This window comes from Elgaria multicarinata, chromosome 1, assembly GCF_023053635.1.
Source record: "Elgaria multicarinata webbii isolate HBS135686 ecotype San Diego chromosome 1, rElgMul1.1.pri, whole genome shotgun sequence".
In the NCBI taxonomy this organism is placed as follows: Eukaryota; Metazoa; Chordata; class Lepidosauria; order Squamata; family Anguidae; genus Elgaria; species Elgaria multicarinata.
Genome location: NC_086171.1, coordinates 185179075 through 185204396, shown reverse-complemented (window position 1 = coordinate 185204396; position 25322 = coordinate 185179075). Strand labels below are relative to the sequence as shown.

General features: G+C 41.8%; 1 protein-coding gene across 4 annotated transcripts in view; it reads right to left on the bottom strand.

Moving 5' to 3' along the window:
* Window positions 1–25322, bottom strand: part of SGK2 (serum/glucocorticoid regulated kinase 2) — a 53912-nt gene that overhangs the window by 9649 nt on the left and 18941 nt on the right. Inside the window, exons 3-13 of one of the 4 annotated variants that reach the window (XM_063145446.1) lie at window positions 16227–16349; window positions 13676–13790; window positions 13412–13481; window positions 12176–12233; window positions 11861–11910; window positions 9644–9701; window positions 8102–8185; window positions 6587–6718; window positions 5228–5340; window positions 1900–1936; window positions 963–1049 (exon numbers count right to left, since the gene is read on the bottom strand). In XM_063145446.1, coding sequence (XP_063001516.1) covers window positions 963–1049; window positions 1900–1936; window positions 5228–5340; window positions 6587–6718; window positions 8102–8185; window positions 9644–9701; window positions 11861–11910; window positions 12176–12211 — 597 coding nt within the window. In that variant the 5' untranslated portion in view covers window positions 12212–12233; window positions 13412–13481; window positions 13676–13790; window positions 16227–16349. Of the gene's footprint in view, window positions 1–962; window positions 1050–1899; window positions 1937–5227; window positions 5341–6586; window positions 6719–8101; window positions 8186–9643; window positions 9702–11860; window positions 11911–12175; window positions 12234–13198; window positions 13240–13411; window positions 13482–13675; window positions 14126–16226; window positions 16350–25322 lie in introns of those variants that run through there. The other 3 variants (XM_063145432.1, XM_063145453.1, XM_063145440.1) reach the window with 3 other exon arrangements.

The following is a 25322-nucleotide window of genomic DNA, read 5'->3' as shown; positions in this document are numbered from 1 at the left end:
TAAAGTTAGCGCGCCGTCGCCCCGCCTCCCTGCCAGCTTATCCAGCAGGGTCTAGCAAGGCCCTTAGTCTCCCTTCACAACTGACAAAGAAGGTCAGAAGCCCTGCACTGGTCTCGGAGCTTATATAGGAGTAGTTACCCACCCCATCCCCTCTTGATGCTGTCTGAATTATACTGAGGAACAGACAGGTTTCTAGGGACATTAGTAACCCAAAGTAGATTACCAAACAATATATATCAAATATATATCAAATGATATCAAATATATCAAACGATATATCAAACGAGCAATTCAAAATGAAGCACTAATCTATATTGCCCAGATGTATAAAATAAAGTTCCGCTAGTTTTCATGTCTGTAGTTTCTAGATCACCACTAGAGCCTTTTGAGCAAACCTAGCTGAAAAACACCAGTTGTTTCTTCCTTCTGTATAACTGGAACTATAGGTCAGCTTTCATGTTCAAATGCATTTCAGGAGAGTAAGATCTAAATCTTGGGAACTGGTTAATATTCAGTTTTGTCTAAAACGACTTTAGATTTTAGTTAGTTCTATTTGTAAGTTTGGATTTGGTACTTTAAGGAGAGTTTGCTCTAGGGCTTGTGACTCTGGCTTGTTTGGAGAACCCAGTTTTGATGTCACACTAAACACATCTCAAATGGAGAATCCCGGGCTTATTTAACTGCTCCCACTAGCAGAAGGAGCCAAGCAGGAGTAATAGAGCAACATGCATTCTTGCTAGTTCAAAATTATCGTGATGCTGAAACACAGCCAGTGGAATATCAGCAAGGCCTATACCATGTAAGCCTACAGGACTGAAAATCACACTGAGAGACAGTCCACTGTTATACCTCTTACTCAATAGTAGTGCACAGTTCCCTGGAAAAGCCAAAGGCGACAGGTGTGGGTAGGTGAGTGAGATCATCCATTAAAAATGCATACAAATTCTACCCTTCCATCATACCTCTGGGGTACCACAAAAAGTAGATGTTGTTTCTTCTGGCTCCATTCCTTCTTTGCAAAGACCAAAATCTGTCAATACAACATGACCCTGATAGAAAAGGGGGAGATGTCAGTGTCCTTGGGAAATTGTTTTCTAAATTTAATCTAGTTATCTAAATCTAATTATAAAATGTTTCTTAATAATTGGCAATACCACAGCCGAATACAATTATTAGAATTCTGGAAGTCTATTAAAAATACCAAGTTTTTGAACCAATTTTGTAACTAGAATACAAATATACAGTCTGTAGTTGCATACGCCTCACAATGTATATAATTTCACTTAGGAAAGGTCAAAATTCACTCACACACACTCCTTATTTCTACCTTTCTTTAGTGCAGAGCAGTTCCCCACACTCACCGCTTTTTTTTTTTTTTTTTTTGCTAAACAAAATCAAACATTTCTATTGTATTGTGTATTTCATAAGAATTTTTCCTTGTTCCTTTTGTAACAAATCTTCCCAAGTCTGTAGCTTCTGCACTGATAAATACTATGCAGAGAATGAATAACACAAAGCATACCAACACAAATCTGTATAATATGGAGGCAGATTCTCAGATCATGTTTTGTATTGGTATATGCATACATAAGAAAACAACAAATCAAACAATTGTGCATCCTGTGCAAAGAGTGCACATATATAATATTAGACTCATGTTTTTGAGCAACTCCAAAGTAATGACGGGAGAGGGACTAGGCTGAGAGACACACATGCTCCAAATTATACATGGATTTACCCTTCACACTTGACATGGTGGGTGTATATTTTGTGCTTTGGTATTCATACTTGAGTACAACAGCAAAAGCTGGTTGTTAACATAAACTATAAAACATCAACTTTCATTATGTTGGTACTTGTAGTTTTCACACACACACACACACCACAGTAACAACATACCTGACAATCCAAGAGGATATTTTCAGGTTTTAAGTCCCTAAAAAAGGTTTGGGAAAGAAAAACAAAAGGCAATTTAAATTCTGTTCATATCTTAGGGGAATCCTCCTATCTTGAATGCATCTGCTAAAAGAATTACATTGTGTAGACTCCAAAAAAAGTGATAGTAAGTTCACAGTTATCTTTCCCAAACCAATGAAATCAGTTCATTCAGATGATCATTTTATTTCCAGAATGACAGTCTTGGTGGGAGCCATAACTTTTATGATAGTGGCCTTTTGTTTATTCAGACTCTGCTGCATTACATTAAGTCCCTCTGTCTATACAAAATGATCCTGGAAAAAGTCATTGCTTTGGATGCATCCCTACACCCACACTGTGCAATTAAACTCACCATATTTTCTTCATACATAGGACTGAGCTTGGGGGAAATTGGTTCCTGTCTGTTTTAAGTAGAAGTGGATGATTCACCACTGCACTGATTGGAACGGGACTGTGATGGCATAAACCTACACCACCACCCCGCAAATTTGAGTGTTTTCCGTGTTGTTGCTTGTATGGCAACCAATGTTAAGCCAGGTAAAGCTTACAAGCAGTGCTTTTGAAAAAAGTATTTTTAAAGGCAGACAGTCTGCCTGAAGCCAGGAAGAAGGTGATAGATAGATGACTCAACCAGTGTTTGGTTTCCTGATAAGTACATCTATTGAAAGCATTGACATGACATGGGGAAGGCAGTGTTAGATCTTTTCTCCCCGCCCCCAAACATACCTGGAGGCAGAGATTGCAAATAAATGGCCTGGATCAGAATCAAAATTATTGTAAACTACAAATAATTTCAACAGGATCAAATAACTAGAAGATTCAATTCTTCTGGGAAGGGTGTTTGACATTCTGCATGAGAGATCTTGAATCTAAGAGCACCCTCAAAAATTATTTGCAAATTAATTCGCAATTACCTATCACAGCAATTTTCAAACATTCTTCCTCCCTTTCCACTGCATTCAGATGTCACACTAAAGTATCATTTAGCAAGATGTGAAAGAGCTTAGCCTTCCTCTGGGTTTGCACACTTCCCCTACACAGCCAGGAGTAATTTGCAAACATTCACTAGACTGAGCGAAACTTGCCATGTCATACAAACCTGGTACTGTGGTGACTCTTAATTATAGTTAGCTTAAACAAGCCAGGTTTGTAAACCCCAATTTGAAGTTGGCATGTTTGTATGGCAGCCAGGTTGGTCACTGGTACACCTAGGGGTGACCATATTACACCAACTTTAAAATCACTTCACTGGCTGCCAATTAGTTTCTGGGCGAAGTATAAAGTGTTGGTTATCACCTTTAAAGCCCTACATGGTTTGGGTCCAGGCTACCTGTGGGATCGCCTTATTATTATTATTATTATTATTTATTTATATAGCACCATCAATGTACATGGTGCTGTACAGATAACACAGTAAATAGCAAGACCCTGCCGCATAATCCGCCCCGCACACTCAGGTCCTGTGGGAAGAATTTACTTCAGTCAGCAAAGACTAGGCTGACAACCATTACCCAGAGGACCTTCTCTTTTGCTGCTCCCAGACTGTGGAATAGCCTGCCGGAGGAGACTCGTTAGCTTGACAATCTTTTAGCATTCAAGAAAGCTATCAAGACTGATCTCTTTTGGCAGGCCTGTCCAATGGAATTTTAGTATACTTTTAGTAAGCTTTTAGGATGTTTTTTAACAGTGTATACTGTGTTTTTAATCAGTATTTTATGCTTGCTGTTGTTCCCCACCTCAATCCAATCAGAGAGGCAGGTAAGAAATAAATTGTTGTTGTTGTTGTTGTTGTTGAGATTAATAGTTGCCAGTGGGTAAGCAAAAGCAGAAGCTTCTATATATCTTTTTCTCCTCTAGCATGGCTGTGAGAGGGAAAGGGAGAATGTCGGAGACTAAAGAGAGGCTAAACCCATTCACATTTTGCTAAGCCAGGGATGGGCCACCTCTGTCCCTAGGGCTGCAGGTGGCCCTTGGACAAATTTCATGCAGCTCTCAGCCTAATTTCAAAGAAAACCCTACCCGTGATCAGTTCAGATCTCTAGCAAAAACAACCTGTCCCTTCCCTGGCAGCCCGCTGAGTGGGAAGGAAGAGGGCAAAATAGAATAGAGAGTGGTACAAAGAAAGAAAAGTGAGTCACAGAAAGAGGAAATGGGTGACCCATCCACTTTTGGCTCTGGTCTTGTCCACTGCTGGATTCAGCCCTGTTCATTGCTGATATTGATCCCCTGACAGGTTACACACAAAGGAATGTGGACACTGGCAGAAAAAAGGTTGCCTACCTGTGCTAAGCCATAGTTTCATGCAACGTCTGAACACAGGCACTGCCTTGCTTTGACTGTCTTAAGCATCTTGTGTAGAACCTCTGGGTATGGCAGGGAATTTATTATTATTATTATTATTATTATTATTATTATTATTATTATTATTGGGGGGCTTTTTCTTCCAGACCACTTGACAGACAAGGGCTTTGGCCTGTCAGCCGTGTCCCTGTCCAAACAGGGCGGCACTCCTCAGCAGCTTCAATCTGGCTGACCCTTCTGCAAACCCCAACCTTTCTATATCAATTTCTTACAGACAGCTTCTCTACCAAGGCCGAGGCAAGCAGGTGGCTTGCAGGGAGTAACTTTGCTCTGAGAATGCCAGAGATCAATTCACACAGATTGTAATATTCTGGAGGTGGAACAGGCCCAAAGTCTTCCAGACTACTTCTAATTAAATCTTATCTAAAAAGTACAAGACCCCATGGCCATGCCTTAACTATTCCTGACACCTGGTGAAACAACTAATGGACAATCCACAGTTCTGGTTTCACATATAACAACAACCCATGGTTTCAACAATCTAGAATTCACAACCCAACAATCTCTTTTGGGATTGTTAGCAGTTAACAAACCCAGGTTTGTTGTTTTTGTTTTGTTTTTTAGCAAGACTGGATTAAATAAACCACAGGTTAGCTTTATGTGTGAACCAGGTGAGTATGTCATGGCACTGGGACAGGGAAGAAAGGCATGAGAATGCACAGGGAGTGGTTAGTGATATACCACTTTGACTCCTAATCACTCCTACTGCTGTGTAGATCTCATTCTAACTATATCCACCCCTTTGCCAGAAAAAAGTTTAAATTCCAGACTCCCTTATAAAAAAGAAGAATGGAAACAAGAGTTTGATTGCATTTTTTTTTGTACAGATAATCATATTCTGAAACTAAAACACTCTACTTTGGGAGTAATGTATCTCACAGCAATAGATATCACCAGACCTATCTGTTGTTATTACAATTTACTTTACCTGTAGATGATGTTCAATGAATGGAGGTAGCCCACTGCACTGGCCATTTCAGCTGCATAGAAGCGTGCTCGAGGTTCACGGAAGCAACGTTCTCTTTGCAAGTGGAAGAACAACTACGTACAGATATGGGAGGGGTTGAGACTGGAGCATAGTGCTTTGTTAAATACATTTGCTCTCATGATAGAACCCTTATCTGGCTGAATCAAGAGATCCAATTAGAACAGCAGCACCTGGATTTAAAATGCTTTTGTAGGGAACACCTTCAGTGTTCTACGATTTCAACCGCATGCCCTATTCCAAGCTAACTCAGGACCCAAATACCCATTACTTTAAAGACGTAGCTGCTAGCTAAGTCTATTTTAATTTTTACTGCAGTATATGCAAAAGACCCCTGATCCATATGCAGGCCTTTCACCCTTTACACCCCATCATGGGCCCAATCCGGACTGTGGGGGCATGCCTGCTGTTCCTATTACAGAATAGTGATCCATTTTGTTTTATGGTGCAGGTCCCCTTGATTTGGATCTGGATCAGACCCTGGGGAGGAAAAGGGTCAAAGACAATCCAGATTGCTGCCTTGCCATCCACACTGCTCCAACTCTAGAATAAAAATTAAAGTCAGACTTAGCTAGCAGCTATTTCTTTAAATTAACACCTGTTGTGTCCCCTAGGAATTTAATCTTGGATTGAGAACTCTTTAGGTTCAGAAATAGCTATGATTCAGAGCTGTAAATTGTTCCAAGTTAACGAGATGGAAGATACTTAACGATAAAACTACTAGATCTAGACATGTATTGAACCATCCATGAGTCTGAGGGGATGTCTAAATGCTTGGAAAGATCTGGGGTGGGTGCGCGGTGGCATGAGGTCAATTATACAACGCCGCTGCAATCACGCACCCACCCTGAGGCTTTACCCTGAAGCTGCGGAGAAAAAAGGTTGGGGACTTACCCTGACTTTTTTTCTCTGGAGTGAGGTGAGGACATGCAAGACAGTGTCAAGATAGCCCCTCGGCTCTCTCCAGAGTCACAGTAGAGGCATGGCCGAGTGGGTGCCTGGTGGAAGGCAACCTGCGATTGGTCACCTTCCACCAGGAAGAGGGCAAGGGCGGTTCCGGTCCCTGAATGGCCACCCAGAAATCACATGCTCCCTCCTTGGTGTCGGGTAATCCCAATGCCACCCCCAGGGGAAAGAAAGTGCGGGGTTTTCAAGAAGCACGGCACCAACGTGGCGCCGTGAAAACACCCCCTGAGGAAAAAAAAATCAATATTCCACCTAATTTAGGTTGGAAATAAACTCCAAAACTATTTTACTGATTGATCACATGTCCTGGGTGATGGAAGACTGATGTGCACTTACCTCTCCTCCATTTATAAAATCCAGTACAAAATAGAGTTTCTCTTTGGTCTGGAAGGAATAGTGGAGTCCCACAAGAAAGGGATGTTTCACATTCTTCAGTAGCACATTACGTTCTGCCATTATGTGATTTTGCTATGAAAAACCGAGAAAGAGAGTTTTCAACAAATACACAGATGAAGATTTTTAAAAAACAAAAAACAGCTACAACAAAATACACACGTCTTTGGCAAAGGCTATCGGCTTCTCTCCTATGTCAAATAGCAACTTTAACAGAAGGAGGAATTCAGTGACCTGGTTTGCATGTAAGGACAACTCAGAGTATGAGAAGAGCATGGGCTGTTGCTGAATTTCAGGTTATTACATGCGAACCCGACACTATCGCCCTATTCCTATGACAATGGAGGGGGTGAGTGGAAAGAGGAACTACGTTGCAGTAAGGGTAAGAAAGCCACAATGCACACTCCCCTCACACCACTGCAAACCATGCAGAGCAGTGTGGTTTTCTCTTACCCGTCTCCACAGTGTGGTTCCCTCCTTGTCCTCCCACAGTGGTAGCCATGTATCTGAGTGACCACTGTGGTGGGAATCAGGTCTCACCGGCTGTTCCAGCCATCACTATGCGACGGTGACCATAAATTTTGGTCATGCATGCTAGATGTTGCTGAAAGTTCCGGATGCTCCATAGTCACTACTTTTTTTCAACGGAATGCCAGGATTTATCCACGGAGCGGCTCACAGATGACATGGTAAGCCACCCTGGGGATCCTTACCCCACACTGCAGAAGGAGGGTGGGTACCCAGATACTTTACCAATCATGGGGAGGAAAAGCACTCGTCACACAACATGTTAACCCCACTTGCATTGCTCCTAAAAGCAATCCATGGTCGGTTAGCATTACATGTGAACCCAGCCTATGATTTAACTATGGATTGTTAACCATGAACAATCCAGGCCTCACAATGCAAAAGCAAACCGTGGGTTCTCTTCCTGGGTTGTTTGTGGTTAACAACCCATAGTTAAACCATAGTACAGGGTTTGCATGTAATGACAACCCACAATTCAACAGTGCACAATTCAACAACTCATACTCAGCCCATATTGTTGTTACATGTGAACCCTTCAAATGCCATAGATGCCTATACGACTGCAATTTGCAATTAATAAGAGATGCACTCAATTGCAAGAGCATATATAATTTGCCACTCATTGAGGACAGACGAATTTCCTACTTAGGTCAAGAATGTGGTTGGTGTAAAATAGATTTCAAAGTCCAGAAAGTATTCATCAATGACTCCCATATAGCACTCATAAGAGTCTTGCCTACTGTAGATAGAGAGGAACACACACATTATATTTCTCCCAATGTAACTGTGGCACATGCTGAAATACAATGAACATCCACTGCTTGTTTAAAATATCACGCTACAAAGCATGGAGAAAGAGTAGCAAAAACTCATTGTGGTGAAGAAAACTCTTTTGATTGTGCAAGTAAAGATTTTCTTTTTCAAAAATACCTCTTTTTTCTTGAGGATAGACTTCTTCTGCAAAACTTTTACAGCATAGAACCTTCCATCAGACTTGCGTTTCGCCAAAAGGACCTGTAGCCAGAGTGAGAGACAAAGGAGGTTAAAGAAGGACTCCCATGCCCTTTTTATTTATTTATTTTATTTATTTATTACATTTTTATACCGCCCAATAGCCAAAGCTCTCTGGGCGGTTCACAAAAGTTAAAACCATAATAAAACAACCAACATGTTAAAAGCACAATTACAAAATACAGTATAAAAAGCACAACCAGGATAAAACCACACAACAAAATTGATATAAGATTAAAATACAGAGTTAGAACAGTAAAATTTAAATTTAAGTTAAAATTAAGTGTTATTTGACTATTCCTTGACTATTCAAAGTAATCCATGCTTTACATGTACGTTGCAGTGGCATGCAAAGTTGGCAGATACCATGCAGAGAAACAGTTTGCTTCATCTAATCTCAGTGTACCAAGCAACAGGCCTTTTTCCTAGGGATTATTTGGAGGGAAATCAATGCATAACTGAAAATATTTTGGATTTCCAGCCATCTAGAGCAACACCAGTGATTTATGACTGGTTAATCCATTGCATTTTGTAAGTGCTTATTGCTTCCAACTTCAGGCACACAAATATAACAGAGATGCTCTTCTTCTTTTCTATTTTTTTTAATGAATATGTCAATTTGAACCTATGGATATGACTTTCATTTAGAAAATGGGCCTTTTAAAGTTGAACCCTGACTACTGAGATTACTAACCCTGACTAGGACTAGGGAGATATGGTTCAAATCCCCACTCAGCGATGAAATTCATTGAGTGGCCTTGGGCCAATCATATTTGAAGGTGCCAGGAAAGTAAGGCTCTCCTGCTCCTTGGAGTACACACACATACACACACACACACACACACACACACACACACACACACACACACTTGCAGTTGATGCTAAAGGTGTACACTAGTACTTCAAAAAGGGGGAGCTCCCAGATCTTGCTCCTTACACATAAGAGAACCAGTGTGGTGTAGTGGTTAGAGTGTTGGACTGGGAGTTGGGAGATCCGGGTTCTAGTCCCCACTCAGCCATGGAAGCTCACTGGGCGACTTTGGTCCAGTTGTGGTCTTTCAGCCTAATCTATCTCATAGGGTTGTTGTGAGTTTAAAATAGAGAGGAGGAGGAGGATTATATACACCACCTTGAGTTCCTTGGAGGAAAAAAGGCAGGATATAAACGTAATAATTTTTTTTTTTTTTAAAAAAGCAAAATACTAAAGGGCTGATGCTGAAAAAGTCTCCAGGTAACAATTTAGCTCCATTCTTTAAGATGGTGGCAGGGAGCAGCAGAATAAAGAGCAGGAGAAATAGTAACAGAGGTTGGGGGAAAATCACTTTTTGAGTGCAAAGGCTAGAGTCAGGATGCCAACTCAAGAAGGAGAGACACCACGGATAAGAAGCCAGAGCAGAGGAAGAGTCAGGACAACGGTTGCCAAGAAGAGCCAACAAGGAAGTCTTCTGAAAGACTACTTACTTTTCCAAAACTACCTTTGCCTATTATCTTTAGGAAGTCAAAATCCGTTGGCTTGGCGCTGTTAGAAAAAGGAGACAAAGTAAAACACACAAAGCTATTTTCTTGGACCAGTCAGATCTTCCCCACCTCCCCCACCCCAACCAGGGCCAGCTCAAGACATTTTGCAACCTGAGACAAAGGACACGATGGAGTGCCTCCCCCTTCACATTACACCAACAGGCACTGATGAGGTGTGAGGTGCTTCCAGACAAGGCTTTTAACAAACTATCAGTGGCTCCATTCACAGAATTTTACAGGTGGGATGGTGGGGAGACATGGGCAGACATCATCATCTATGTGTGTCATCAGACGTGTGTGTGTGTGTGAAATCACGGTTCCCTGCTGTTGCTTCTCCGCCCCCGCTCCTGTGCCATGATACTTCCTCTTTCTACCAGGAGAAGAAAGAGGAAGTAAACAAAGACCACATGGCCCATTCAAGGGATGTTTCATTGCACCACTTTTTGCGCACACAGGAAAAAAAGAGTGAGATTCAAAGAGGTCCATTTTATGACGGAAAACAAGCTAGAAGGAGCAGGAGGCACACAGGAGGCAGACATCATCATCTAAAGGGTGCACGTACATCCATAAGTGGGCAGTGGCGAGCATGCAATTGAAACGCTCGTCTGATGACACTCTTAGCGTGGCCCTCGTGTGTTTCCCCATCGCTTCTTCCATCTGTTTTTGTAACACAGAAAGTCAGTTAAGGAGAAGGGGGGGGGAAATGAATTGCTGCATAATTGCTTCTAAATTGGTAGGGCCAGGACCTCACCCTCTGGAAGTACTCCGGCAGTTGAATCTTAGGCCATTTCTACACCAGCCCGAAAATGCGGGCTGGTCACAGCTGAGTCCCTGTGCATCCAAATGATGCACAGGGACTCCTGGGAAGAAGGAGGGACAAGAAAGAGTTTTCCCAGGGATAAGTACTCCCTGGGAAAATCCGATTCTTCCCATGGTCTCAGAATTGTCCCAAGACCGCAGGAGGTGTGGCCGCCTGTCCCGGCTTCTTCCCTTCTCCCTGTGAGTAGTGGTGGTTAGCAGAGGGAAGGAACCAGGCCGGGAGGAATCATTTAGACTAAGGGGAGGATCTCACGATCAGGATATCGTGAGATCCTCCTCCCTCTGGTGTAGAAATGGCCATACTTCAACACTAGCAATGCAACAGCATCCTCCACAGCTCTACTGCACCTGAGGGCTGCAAGTTAGTTAGGGCAAGCCTTGGCACTAGATCAATCTCCTGATGTTTGAGATTTCAACTCCCAGAAACCCCTGTGAAATGGGCAGGAATCTGGAAGCTAAAGTCCAAAACAGCTGAAGATCTATTTTCTCCTCACCCCTGAGTTAGGGGATGTGAGGCAGGCCGTGTTCTGTCTTCCAACACCTCACTCTTGCCCCCTCACCCTAGCATCGGCTGCCTGAGGCAGCTGCTTCACTCTAACTAAGGGTAAGGGCAGCCTTGCAAAACCACCCCCACCATCCCTCCACAACGCCAACTAAAACTCCAGGACACCCAGCCTTATTCTGTACTCTTCTTCTTTCTTGAACTCTGTTCTTTCTAATAGATGGACTATCTTGACGCTAAGGGTTTCTATTTCACTGTTTGAGAGCTGTATGTGCTGGCATTGCACAAGTCTCAAGGGAGAAAACAAATAAATAAAAACCACGCACCCCCTCACAGCCTTTCCGGATAACCCATTTTTAGGGCAATAAACAGAAGGTTACATAGTTATTGGAATCAAGTCAGGAAGTGTTCCCTTGTGGCTGCACTTTCATTGCAGGAATATCATTTTCCCAGCACTGGACGTGCTATATTTTCGTCATTAGAAACAGATTTCCCCCCTCTACAGTTAGCACATCCATTGTTGTTCGACTGGCATGTAGTATGTCACATTCACGTAACAAATAAGTTAAGCAACTAAACTTTGTCCCATTCCGTGGCATTACGCAACTTTTAAACCCCCGACTCTCATGCAGCACTGCCACTTCATGGGTTAAGCATGTACCTGTGATATAACCAATATCTTATCTAAGTTCCCCCTATCCATCACTCAGCTTGGAAAGAGAAGACTTGCACAGAAGATAAAACGGACTAGCCCCAGCAGGGCAAGCTGAGGTAATTAAAGCAGGGTTTCATTGTACTGTGTAATACATAGAAAGGGATAGGTGTTCGCATGTGCTTACTTGGGATTAGCAGAAGGTCCGAGGTTGATGTTGACAGTTGGAGATAAAGGCTGAGGATGACAAAAAGCAAACAGGTGAAATTAGCTAAGAATTCGCTACACCAGGCTAGAGCAACAGCCGTACATGCAGGAGAACACAAGAGCTACACCAGTGCCTGTGAAAGGAGTGTGTGTTTGTGCAGAGTAAACATAGCCTACCACAATGGACGAGGCTACCCAACCTCAGGACTCCTCCTCCCACTGCCACCCCTGGTAACGAAGCTCCCTACATTCTCCTTCTGCAACTTCAAAACAAATGCATTTAACCTCGTCCTACCTGGCTGTTATCATCTGGGCTTTTGGAGTGGTCCATTAAGGCGGCAACTCTTTCAGCACTGTGAAAGACAAGACAACAGTTAATTGAGAACAGTGGAAAGACTGAGACATGGTGCCTTCAGCTCAACCGGGAGAAACCTCAAGTCAACAGGCGTCTAACAAATTTGGGATGTTAATCTGGCTGCTATAGACAGACAAATAAGACAAATTGAAGCTGCTTGTTAAACCTGCATTCTATCCAAATCAGAATTGAGATATTATTGGAAACAGTTAGAATGGTGCCCACCTTTCACCTGTCCCTGTAAAAGTTGGTAAGAATTAAAAGAATTAAAATCCTCATTAGCGAAATGATCTATCCTCTTTCTTGCACCTAACACACAGTGGCTAGAACTGTAGAAACAATCTGCATGTGGTGCTATTTTTGAGACCAAAATCCCGTTCTAGAGCTTTCACTGAAAGGCCAAAATACAAGTGAAGTGAACGAACTGCAATCAGGCCTCCCAATGTCTTTTTCAAAGTTTTAAAAACAGCGTTTTCTTGGCTAATTCTTCTCCACCTGCACCATTTCCTCAACTGAAATCCACCCCGCATCCTGAGAATAGCCTCCTGAGGAAAAGCAAAAAACAAAACAAGTATTCATCATGTACTGCCCACCCCCACTCCCATTGAGACTACTAGCAGACTAAAAGCAAACTATGACCCTTTGTAACAAGGAAAATGAATGAAATGAGTATCTGCTCCCACTGACTACTGATATTTGGGTGGGTGGTGGAGCATCCTAGCCCTTCGCCCACTTATGGCAGGTACATTGCATGCCAAACGTGAGAAGTTTTAAATTTAAATATTCACCACCCCTCTTAACAAGAAGCTAAGAAGATTCTGTGATAGCTCAAGCTAGCCTCTTCCTTTATTTCTACAGATCTACAGCCCCATAGAAACCCCTAATTTCAAAGCAACCCCACAGAATAGACAGCGGAGCTCCAAAGGATTGTTTTCAGACATCTTATTTAGAAACTTTACTTACATCTGCATGAGAAAAGACGCTCATCAGAAGCAGGGTTGTGCAACAAAGCCATATTGAGCAATAAATCCCAGTTTGTGCAAGAGAGGCATGCTTCCCTCTGCACCCTGCCGGTGCCAGCCAGCTCAAATCACTGATCTGCTTGTAGGAGGGTACCATCAGGCTGAGCGTTAAAGGGACAGCAATCCACTGACAGAAAGAGACTTATATACTCACTAGGAGCACAGCTTGGAACCGGAGGCCTTGATAGTCTGTTCTAACTTCTCTCGACCTTGTTTTATGAGATCTACAAGAAGGGGGGGGAGTTAGCAAACTGAGTATGTTGTTCATCTGGCAGAGTGATCACAAGAAGCAGTTACAGAGACACATTTGTTCTGAAGTGACCTTGCCCTTCTCATACATCCACCCACCCACGTCAAAATAACCAGACTTTATTGGAGCTAGGGATAGGCTCTGTAGTTCCAGGAAGGGATGTCTAACCTTAATCGGGTAACAATGCAGAAGCGGTGTTCTGGACCCAGCAAGAGCGGTGTCTTGTAAACAACAGCCTCCAGTCTCCTTTTCCAAGGATATTACACAGAACTCTCCTGCTTTTCTGTGAGACACACAGATCACAAGACAGAAGAACGACCCTTTCATACATCATACTTGGCAGGCGCTCAGTTCCTCTCATTCAAAGCTTTCCAAGCATTTTATGAACACAAATTGTGCATCACAGTGCAAGCGCTATCCTTCTTCCTCAAAGTCCAACACATCACTTAGTTACTCAAGTGCCGATGGTACAGTCGGGGCTGAGCCGGACAGATTCAGCACCTCTACAAAAAAGCAGTATCTTCCTAAGCCAAGGGTATAGAACCTCTTTCAGATAGATAGGCCCTGTTCAGACAACACACTAAGCCATGGTGTTTAAGCATTTTGAGATAAACATTATGGCTTAAGCATGTCGAGTGAACCATTCCTAACCATAGTGAATACATAACCAAGGTTTAAACACACTCACTAACCATTTGCTGCAAAAGGGCTAGCAGCTTAACCATGGCTTAGTGTGTTGTCTGAATAGGCCCATAGACAGACATACAGAACAGGACAATTCCTCCCTTTCAACAATGCCCTGCCACTTAAGAATACTTAAGGGTGCAACCTTATTTATTTGTTAATTTTATATCCCCGCTTTTCCTCCAAGGAGCCCAAGGCGATGTGTAATGCCTGTGTCCAAGGGCCTTGGAATATTGTCTGAACTAAGTGGGAGGGGCAAAGAATGGAGTGAAGGAAGAGCAAAAACGTCTGTTGACAAAGGGCGGCTGAGTCGGGAAAGAGGAAGAGGGAGAGCTGGAAGTAAAGACAGAGAAATTAACAACATTGGGAGAAGAAGGTGACAGGCTGCAGTTTACTGAAGCGTGCACCTATGCAAGAGAGACAAGAGAATAGGGGATGCACCTCTGTTGCTGGTCCAGTAAACCTGACACTGGCACCTGAAAGAGAACTGTGGGTTGAAGAAGAGTGGAATATAGTTGAGTCATAGTGATGTTAATTGTTTTGTTCACATTAGTATTCCTTAAATCTTCTTAAAGTAAATTCTGTTAAATACATATTCCATTGGTCTCTGGAGTGATTGTAATCTGCCTCTCCTCATCCTGGTTATAGAAACCTGGGACATTTCATTTTGACCAGATACACATAGAGCTGAATAGAGAGCGTAGTAATGCACAGAAGATTGAACATGCTTGCCACCAACTTGAATATCAGTACAAGGTACTTAAGGCCAAAATGCAGGAAATGGAGACCTTGCAAAGTTCTTTTAGTCAAGCATTCCATTTTCATCAGTTACCAGAAATATGCCATTAGTAGCTCATATATAAATACTACCACTGTTTTCCCCTGGTGTCAGTACACTACTCCTACTCATGGAGGCTCCATTGGGCTTGTCATGAACAACACCCACTGACAGACCTAACATGAACTAACAGGAGGTGCCATAAACGTCTTCCAAATTAAAATAAATGGAGTTGCGTAAAAAGAACCTAGGCACCATGTAAAGTTCCTGGCAAGTTTACTGTCATATTGAGATTCTTTAAACGAGCGATTTATAGCACACTTTTGACGACGCAGCCTGCCCTCATGCACATCTCCAACTCCTTTCCTCAGTTTTAGCATCACAAAATAAACTTCAGAAAAAACGACTCTTCTGAGGTTGAGCTTTAACCCACTAGAGGGTGCTGTCCCATTGAAATGTACAGGCTACATGGTCACTGCTCTCTTCTCCATGTAATTGGGAACTAGGAAGAGAGCAATGGTAAGGAAATGCAATTTTCTCCCATCTGAAGAGACCCATTGGGTCAGATCCAGACTTACCTCAGACTTAGAATACCTCAGACAACTTGAGTCCCATTCAAGTTGATGGGACTCAAGTAGGACTTAAGTCTGGATCTGCTGCGTACACTGCTAAGTATAGTTATTTGAACTGAGAGATTCAGAGTCAAGGTTTATTTAAAGAGTTTCAAGCACATCTGATATAGCATTCATTTTTAACGGGAGTACTTTTAAAAATTAATCATGGATAAGGACAGAAGAAAATGCCCCATCATAAAATGTTCCCCTGTCAACCTTGCTTCTATCATCTGAAGGCCATGCCTGCTGCAACCCTCCAGCATGGGAAGAAGCAGCACCATGTGTACTTTATCAGGAATGTAGTGTGGTGGAGGTGGTCCCATCCGAACTCTTGCAAACCCTAGCATGGTGGTGATACCAATGCAATTCCCACAGTTCAGTTGAGCATCAATGTGCATTAGGGGTATGCAAGCAAAAACAACCATTTAAATACTCCATTTGTTTTTGTTATTACAATTTCATTCATTTTGTTATTTTGGTTTTTCATTCATTTGGAATTAGTTTATTTGCATAATGCAATACCTTTATTAAACCAACTCAAAGATCACATAAATGTGCAAGCGTTCAGGATCTCCAGATCTCTTTATCAGGCAACATGTTACAAAAAACAGGCAGGGAGGAAGAAGAAGGGGGGAAAGCTTACTTGATGTTGAAATCATGATGTCTGCATGGTCAAAGTCTTAAGATGATATAGAAGAGGAAGGTTTGCAGACATTCAAATTGGGGTGTACCACGTGATGTGATGAATTCAGTACCCCTACAACCACTGGGAACAAGAAAGTAACATACAATTGTTGATCCTCCATATGTAAAAACATAAAGTCCATCTGTTAACTCAGAACTGTCTCCATCGTGATGAACAATACAGGTTCCCTCATTGGTGGAAAACAGTATCAACTAGTCAGTCTTTATATTAATAAAGCAAGAGATAATTTTAGATACTGTACTAGATAAAATAAATTCAATAGAAGCCAAATCGGTTAGCTTTATCTAGGAGTTAGAGGGGATGAACCCTCAGAAGATAAAGGTGGTATAAAATATGTAATATGTCCCTAAGTTCAGCTTCTGCACCAGAGGACTGAAGAAAGGTCAACATAACACCATTTTTTCTTTCTTTTTTTTAAAAAAGGGGATCTTGGGGAGGAGGATCTGGGAAATTACAGGCGAGTTAGCTTAACTGGTAAATTGGTTGAAAGCATTATTAAAGATAAAATTCGTAAGCATACAGAAGGACAAACTCTGCTGAAAAAGAATCAACATGGATTTCGCAAAGGTAAGTAATGTCTCGCTAAAGTTTTAAGTTCTTTGAGTGTGTCAATAAATATGTAAACATTGTTTACTTGGACTTCCCAAAAGCTTTTGACAAAGTCCCTCATCAAAATCTCCAGAGAAAATTTACCAGTCTTCGAATAAGAGGAGAGTTCCTTTTATGGATCAGTGTTTGGCATGAACCTGGGATTGCCCCAGTTGTGAAAGACCTACCATCCAGGATATGCAGTAAATAAGTGGCTGCCCACTCTGAAAAGAAGTGCTGGGTCAAGCTCAGACAGATTGTTTAGATCATCAGAGTAAAGTGAGGCGAACAGCCTGACCCATAGTTGCCTGCCCTGTGCTTCTCTCCAGCTGTGGTTTTATGTTGAATAATTTCACATGAGCGTCTCTGGAACACAGTCAAACCTCACTTTCCCAGACTACTCTAGTCCACATCTGTCTTTCATCCTAACTAAAATAAACTCTCCTCCCATCATCAATTGCTCTCCTGTAATGCAGCTGCAATCCATCCCATCCATCTTCCTCTAAGATGACCAAGAGCATTTCTACATTACACCTTTATTGTGTGCTCATGATTGGCTGCTCATGGCTTTTTGCAGGTCCTTTACATGATGTCCTCAAACTCCAGGGTCCCTCCCATCCTTTCGGGTCATTATAGGGGCTTAGAGAATTAAGCCACTATAATGGCCAGCAAGGATGGGAGGTGCCCTGGAGTTGATGAAAATGTGGTAAGAGACTTCATCAAAGCAGGATAAATTTCTAGTGAATTTCTGAAGTCTCGCTTTATCACAGCACCATCTAGTGGTTATATAATGAAACATAGAATTGGCCCAGAAAGGAGAAAAAAACCATGTGAAAAGGAGCCAATCTTAATCCCACAAGGAATCCGGAAGCAGAAGCCCTAGTAAGGACACGGGATTTTAGTCTCACGGAGAAATGCTCCAAGACCTAAGTAACTCCATTTCTAGTTCTGGATAAAGGCAAAAAAAAAAAATATTAGCATATAATCATAATTTTAGAAGTCTTTTTGAAAAAGACATGCTTCTTTGGATAGAATGCATGATCCAGTGTCTTTTCTCCTTTTGTGGGTTCCTGAGCTGGGTGGATGGTGGTGGGCTAAGGTGCTTTCAGATGAGGGGTTGGATCCAGATTTAAGTACGTGCAACTAGGCTGGCTCAAGCAGACTTCCCTGCCCACAGCAGCCTCCCACAGCCACCAGAAAAGACTACTCAGACGGTCACGGGACCCTACTGAATGGGGTGAGTTGTGGTGGGGATGGGGTGGGAAGAAAGGGGGATCTCCCAAAATCAGTCAGAGCCACATTCCATAAGTGGAAGGCAGATTTTGGATCCAACTCAAGGCTTTTATTCTGCAATTGCCCTGCCTCAGGCATGGAATTTTACAGGAGACCCAGACTTCAATTTGTAAGTGTCCTATGTTTTCCCATTGCTTCTTCTGACTTTTCTCTTACCAGAAAAATCTATTAAGGGGAAAATGTGGTATAGTTGCACAGTGCCTTTTGATATGTAGTGTTAAGACCCCATGGTCCAAAAGTACTTCCAGTTTCACAGCCTTCCCTTCTGCACTGCCAGAAATCCCACTGCCACAGCCACTAGCCATTTCCCAAGGAGGTCTGTATTACTGCCTTTTAAGCATGCCTTGCACAGCTTGACCCTAAAAATCTCTATGTTGTCCAGGAAGACTGACCAAACAAGGACTTCGGTCTTCGGATCAACCAGAACAAAGAAGCTGCAATTAGTACTTGCTAATCTCAAACATGGTCTTGTTGTTGAACATAACTGTGGCATTACCCCACAATTGATTATATTGTATAAGTCTGGATGTCTGGATTAGTATGTCCGGTAAGTAGGGAATGTTAGAACAGAGTGGGTGTGGTTTATGATGTAATAGGTAGGGGAGGAGAAGAGGCGTATATAAGGAGTGTGTTGGGAGTTTGTGGGGAGAGGGTTTTTTTTAAGTTCTTGTTTTCTTGTGTTTATCTTTTTTGAAAAGTAAGAAGAGTTTAGATTCTAGGGATTTAGGATTCGTATAAAGAGAGAGAGGTGGTTAGTGCGTGGAGAGTGTAGATTAGGCAGAATTGAAAGTATTATGTTTTTATTTAAAGTTTTTAAATAACAAACGTATTATTTTGTTAGCTACCAAATACCATGTGTCAGCTTGGCATTATTTACCTGCCTTACAATTATTAAACTCCCACACCAGATTATACCCACAGTATATTTAGAGCACATCCTATATTAAACCTGTTTCCCTCATAGCTAGGGAATTTTAATTAACCCCCCCCTCAGGTTTTCAAGTGGTGGTGCGACGGGCCTAGTGTAAGAGTTTGTTACATCACAATAACCCATTCTTGATCCCTGTCCTGAACATTTAATAAGTTATACGAGAGAGAGAGAGAGAGAGAGAGAGAGAGAGAGAGAGAGAGAGAGAGAGAGAGAGAGAGAGAGAGAGGGAGGGAGGATATTCTATTCACTGCATTATTTACAGTTTCACAGAAGCCAAATGCAGGGGAGGAAATGCCAGTGGATGGTGAAGGGATGAGTCAAATTATTCAGAATCAGCGTGGACAAAATAAGGCTAGCATTACACCAAACACAGTTTAAAAGCTGCATATACTCATTTTTCACTATCCAAGATACAGACTGTAAGCTGGGACAAGAAGGAGGAGAAGAAAAAGGGTGGTGGGGAAGCTGCCACTTCCATTAATTATCTGGAAATATTTTTACATTTGCAATCACAGCAGGTGGTTGATCATACAATTAAAATGGTCTAGTTTTTAAATCAGACCTATGGTCCATTGAGCCTAGCAACCTGTTTCTAACCGTGGCCAGCCAAATGCTTCCAGGAACCCCCAAAACAGGGCATGGAACCCACAATTCTCCCCCTGTATATCACTCAACAATTGCCTACACTCACTGAGTTTCCATTTAGCTATAATAGCTGATTGCTGTTGACAGACTTATCCTTTGTGAATTTGTCTAGCCCGCTTGTAAAAACAGCTAAGCCAGCGGCCATTTCTTCTGGAAGCAAATTTCATAAATGTATTATATCTCGTTTGCAGAAGTACTTTATTTGGCAGTAAATTCAGGATGGACAAAACTAGTTCATGGAATGATCTTGAGTTCTAGTATCATGAAAGAGGAAAGACTTCCACACCATAATTGCATAAGCTTCTATCCCTTGGTCATTCCCCCCACCCCCATTCCTAAAGTGCCCTGAACATGTTAGCCCAGCCTTCCCCAACCTGATACCCTCCAAATGGGTTGGATGGCAACTCCCACCACCCCCAGCTAGCAACAGCTATGTGAGCTGCTGAGGATGGCAATTGTAGTTCAACCCATTTGAAGGGCACCAGGTTGGGGAAGGCTGCTTTAGGCTTTCCTCATAGAGAAAATGCCCCAAACTTTTCATCATTTTGGCAGTGCTTTTCTGCATCTTTTCAGCTCTACAATAATCTTTTTCTTTTCTTTTCTTTTTTTTTTTTTTTTTGAGACAGGGCAATTAGAACTGTACATAGTATTACAAATGTAGTCATAGATTTATTTATTTTTTAATAAAGGCATTACAATGCTGACCATTTTATTTTCATTCCCTTGCTTGTTCATCCCTAGCGTGGAATGTGCCCCTTTCACTTCACGCCCAGGTGATATTTCCCTTCAGCTATATCCACCATGAGCCCCAGAGCTCTTTGCCAAGTAGCCACCGTTTGGATCCCGTCAATGTACATCTGAAGTTGGGATCGTTTGCTGCAAGTGCATCACTTTGCACTTACTTATACTGAAACTCAATTGCCGTTTTTGTTGCGCTTTTCATCTACTGAAAAGAGGTCAAGACAGCCATTCTAGATACAGTTCTTGTTGTTGTTCTAATGTATCTGCACAGCTCCCACTTTAGCCAATATTTTCCTAAAATCTATCAGCAGCCCATTAAAGCCAGATGTATAATAAATTGTCTTTTTAAAAAATAAAAACGAAAGCTTACAATATAATTCCTACCTTGCAAGAAAAAGGCAGCATCAGAGCCTCATTTTTCAAGCTTCCCTGTGCACTCACCCCTCCCTTGCTCAATATCATCTGCCTCACTGCATCATCTAACCTACATTGTAAACTTCAAACAGACGTTGAATTTGCAAGTCTACCCAAGAAACGCTAACTTTGACTTCAAGATGACATGCAGCGAGATACCATTTTTCCACCGTAATTCCAGAGGAAGAGCTGTGCTGGCAAATACAAATGGGGTTTCTGAGTGTGTGCATTAATATATTTAAGGATCAGACTTAAAAGGTGTGTCAAAAGCTCATATTCCTGGAAATGCATTTAAAATTACGAAGGGATTGCCCTCTAGCACCTAGAAACACAGAACAAATAGTACAACTGCTATGCTCTTTACTCCAGTTCTCAGTCAGAGGAAACACTGCAGATTTTCACACCAAGGTCATCTTCAGGACTTGAGGGCACACATGCAGCCTGATGCTGTCTTAGACTTCAGCTCAAGTGGGATCTTAACACTTGTAATCCTGTAAATGTTTACTCAGAAGTAAGCCCCAGCAAATTTAATAGAGCTTACTATCAGGTGGGTTGCAGCCTTTGACAGAGCAGCCTGGTCAATTAGTGCCACCACCCTGTCCTGCCTTTTTCTAAAATTATTTTCAACACCCTGTGTGGTCTACTCTTCCTGGCTAATGCAAAGATAAGCCAGCCAGCAATTAGTATTATCTATCTTTGAAGATTCACCCACCATCCTGAGATTTAAGATCAGCCAGGGAGGCTTTGCTAGTGTTCCCTTGAGGAATGTAGCCTGTCGGGCAACTACACTTAGCAAGGCCTTTTTCATGGTGGCTGTGAATATCTGGTTTTAATGTTTTTATAAATGTGTTAACTAAATATTTTTGGATTTATTATGATGCGTTTTAATGTATTTTAATCTCTCTGTAAAGCACGAAGACATTTTTAAAAATATGGTAAGTGGTATATAAATCTATTTAACAACAACAACAACAACAACCACTGCTTAGCCAACAATTGGTTCCCAAAGCACTTACGAAAACACAATGCAACAACAAAATACAATAAAACCAAATGATACTAAAAAACCAATACAAAACTAAAAAGAAATGACTCCCTCAACCAATGTCAGCAAAACATCCCCAGCTATGCCAGCCTAGATGGTGTAAGTGTTTCTAGAATTGAAGTCTTTAATGCTTCTCCAAAAACCCTGAAGCAAGTGGGCCAAACTGTTCGCTGTCTGGCATGTGTAGCGTGCACTATGAATTCTATTGACATTACACCGACACCTTGACTCAAGAATCCATTTTGTTCCAGAAGGCAAAGCTGTCAAGAACACTGTTAAGGCTCCTGAAACACCATAGAGGCAAAGGAGCCATAGAATGTCCTTGCTTTATTGTAAATAGGTTGTTGACCTACACCTGGGGAAACATGTAAATGCCTGCCTGATTACCATGCCCCTAACCAGCTAACTAACCCATGAAGGTACCTTTGGGTTGGCCAATCAAAATCCCTGCATTTAATCGTTTCTTTATTTATTTATTGCATTTCTATACCACCCAATAGCCGAAGTTCTCTGAGCGGTTCACAAAAGTTAAAACCATCAGACACGAATCAAAGTATAAAACAAACAACAGTATAAAAACGCAATATAAAAATACTATATAAAAGCACAACCAGGGTAAAAGTGAACAACAATAGTTGCATTATAGGCAGCTATTCAATAGACACAGCTTACCTTGTAAGAGACCAAATGATGGGGAAAACATTTGTTGGATGACACAAGCTGTGAAAGGCAGAGAAGCTGCCTTGCTGCCTTCCCCAAGCCTGCAGATGTTTTGGATTTCAACTCTCAACAGCCTTGGGCAGCATAGCCAATGGTCAGGAATGCTGGGAGTTGTAGTCCAAAATATCTGGAGGGCACCAGATTGCCTAGATTGCTACCTTGATGCAGGAGCTAGCTGACACCTGTTTTCAAAATAAAAGATAAAATGTGTCCGTTGAGCCAGTGGTAACAGCACTGAGCTGTCCCACAGCAGAACCTACAGTCCGACTCTACATTTCAAGCATTTCATTTTCTCACAAATAATTGCCCACATATTTGAGCACAACTGCTTTAATGCAGGACCACACTTCTGTGCCTTTAAGAGCTGCGAAGAAGGAACTTCTCCTCTCCTAGAATTGCAGCGGTAAGATTAGATACACATCCCAGCACTCTCACTTCCTGAAGAATTTGTCACCTCATTGTTCAGACCAGCAGCAGTTAATTCACCTAGGCTCATTAGAGGGAAGTATGCAGCTTCCTAAAGAAAACACCTTGGTATTTAGCAATCAATCAAAGAGTAACAATTTGACAGGTGACGAAGCCCTTAGAAGACATTGTAACTAGCCCTTAGAAGACACTAGTGACTAATTAAATTCAGCTACTTTTGTAAACTGCCCAGTGAGCTTCAGCTATGGGGCGGTATATAAATTTAATAAATAAATAAATAAGCTACAGATAGTTATTCTGTCAGCTAATGGGCCTGTTTGCATATAATGGCAGTAAATAATTAACTCAAGATTTGCCACAGTACATGACGCCGCCATTTTGCATATGCAACCTCCTATGGGGCTGATTGGAAGCTGCTCCATGACATCCAAACCCAGACACTATAGGTTAACCGTGGATTAAACAACCCACAGTTAACAACTAATTGTAGGTTAACTGCAAGTAATTTAACCAACAATTAACCTATACTGTCCAGGTTTGGACATCATGTAGCATGTTCACATCAGCCCAATCGAAGGTTGCATATGCAAAATAGTGAAATGCACCTGGCAAATCATGGGTTAATCAACCCATGATTTGCCACTATTACATGCGAAACAGTTCATAGTGCCCTCACCTTCTGTCCCAAATATAGGGTAAACATATGAAAAGCAGGACAGGGCTCCTGTATATTTAACAGTTGTATAGAAAAGGGAATTTCAGCAGGTGTCATTTGCATGCATGCAGCACCTGGTGAAATTCCCTCTTTATCACAACAGTTAAAGCTGCAGGAGCTATACTAGAGTGACCAGATACAAAAGAGAGTAGGGTTCCTGCAGCTTTAACTGTTGCGATGAAAAGGGAATTTCACCAGGCCCTGCATGTATACAAATGACTCCTGCTGAAATTCCCTTTTCTACACAACTATCAAAGATACAGGAGCCCTGTCCTGCTTTTCATATGGTCAGCCTACATAACGACAGTACTATGAGCAACATGTAGCAGCTACTTGGCTTGACAGTTTCCAGATACAAAGGAGGGCAGGGGTCCTGCAGCTTTAACTGTTGTGATGAAGAGGGAATTTTACCAGGCGGCTGCATGCATACAAATGACACCTGCTGAAATTCTCATTTATTTATTTATTTATTTATTTTTGCATTTTTATACTGCCCAATAGCTGAAGCTCTCTTTTGTATACAACTATTAAAGATACAGGAACCCTGTCCTGCTTTTCATATGGCCAGCGTACCCAAATAACTGCACTATGATCAACATGTACTTGCTACTTGGCTGGATAGTTTCTTTAGAAAGAATACAAGACGGGTGTTAACAGGAGTTGATCAAATGTTTATTTTAACAATCAGAGGAAAGGTATTTACCCTGTCATAAAATAAGAGATAGAGAGACTCAGAAGGCCAAACTTCAACTCAACTTTTGAGGAAGGTGAAAGTTGAACTGAGGGCTGGCCTTCTTCTTCTTATTATTATTATTATTATTTATATAGCACCATCAATGTACATGGTGCTGTACAGAGTAAAACAGTAAATAGCAAGACCCTGCTGCATAGGCTTACATTCTAATAAAATCATAATAAAACAATAAGGAGGGGAAGAGGGGAAGAGAATGCACCAAACAGGCACAGGGTAGGGTAAAACTAGCAGTATAGATTCTCACCGGAAACTATTGTTAATTTGTTATATTTATATCCCATTTTTTGACTGGAGCCTCCAAAGCAGCTGACAACTAGAGATGGGCGATCTATCTGAAGCTTGCCTCAGATTAACTCAGAAATAATCCAAGGTCCAATCTGAGGGTTTTTTTTTGGGGGGGGGAATACACCCCATTAGGAGATTCACATCTCTCAGTGTATCAGAGCACAGAAAGGAGGGAGGGAAGCAAAAATCCTTCCTCTTTCCCCCTCATAGTTCACCTCTGGCACTGATTAATGTTAAGAAGATCACAGAGGGAGTGGTTTTGAGGAGCAAGATATTGGTAGGAAAGGCAGCCAAATTGGGTGTTGGGAGCTGGAGATTCTTCACTGGCTTGGATTGCATTCCAAACCAGAAAAAAAACCCAATCAGGAATGTAAGAGCCCCCCTCCACAAAAAACTTAGAGATGACCTGAAAACAAAAATGGATACATATAGGAAATGGAAGGAAGGCCATGCTACAAAAAAAGAGTACAGACAGG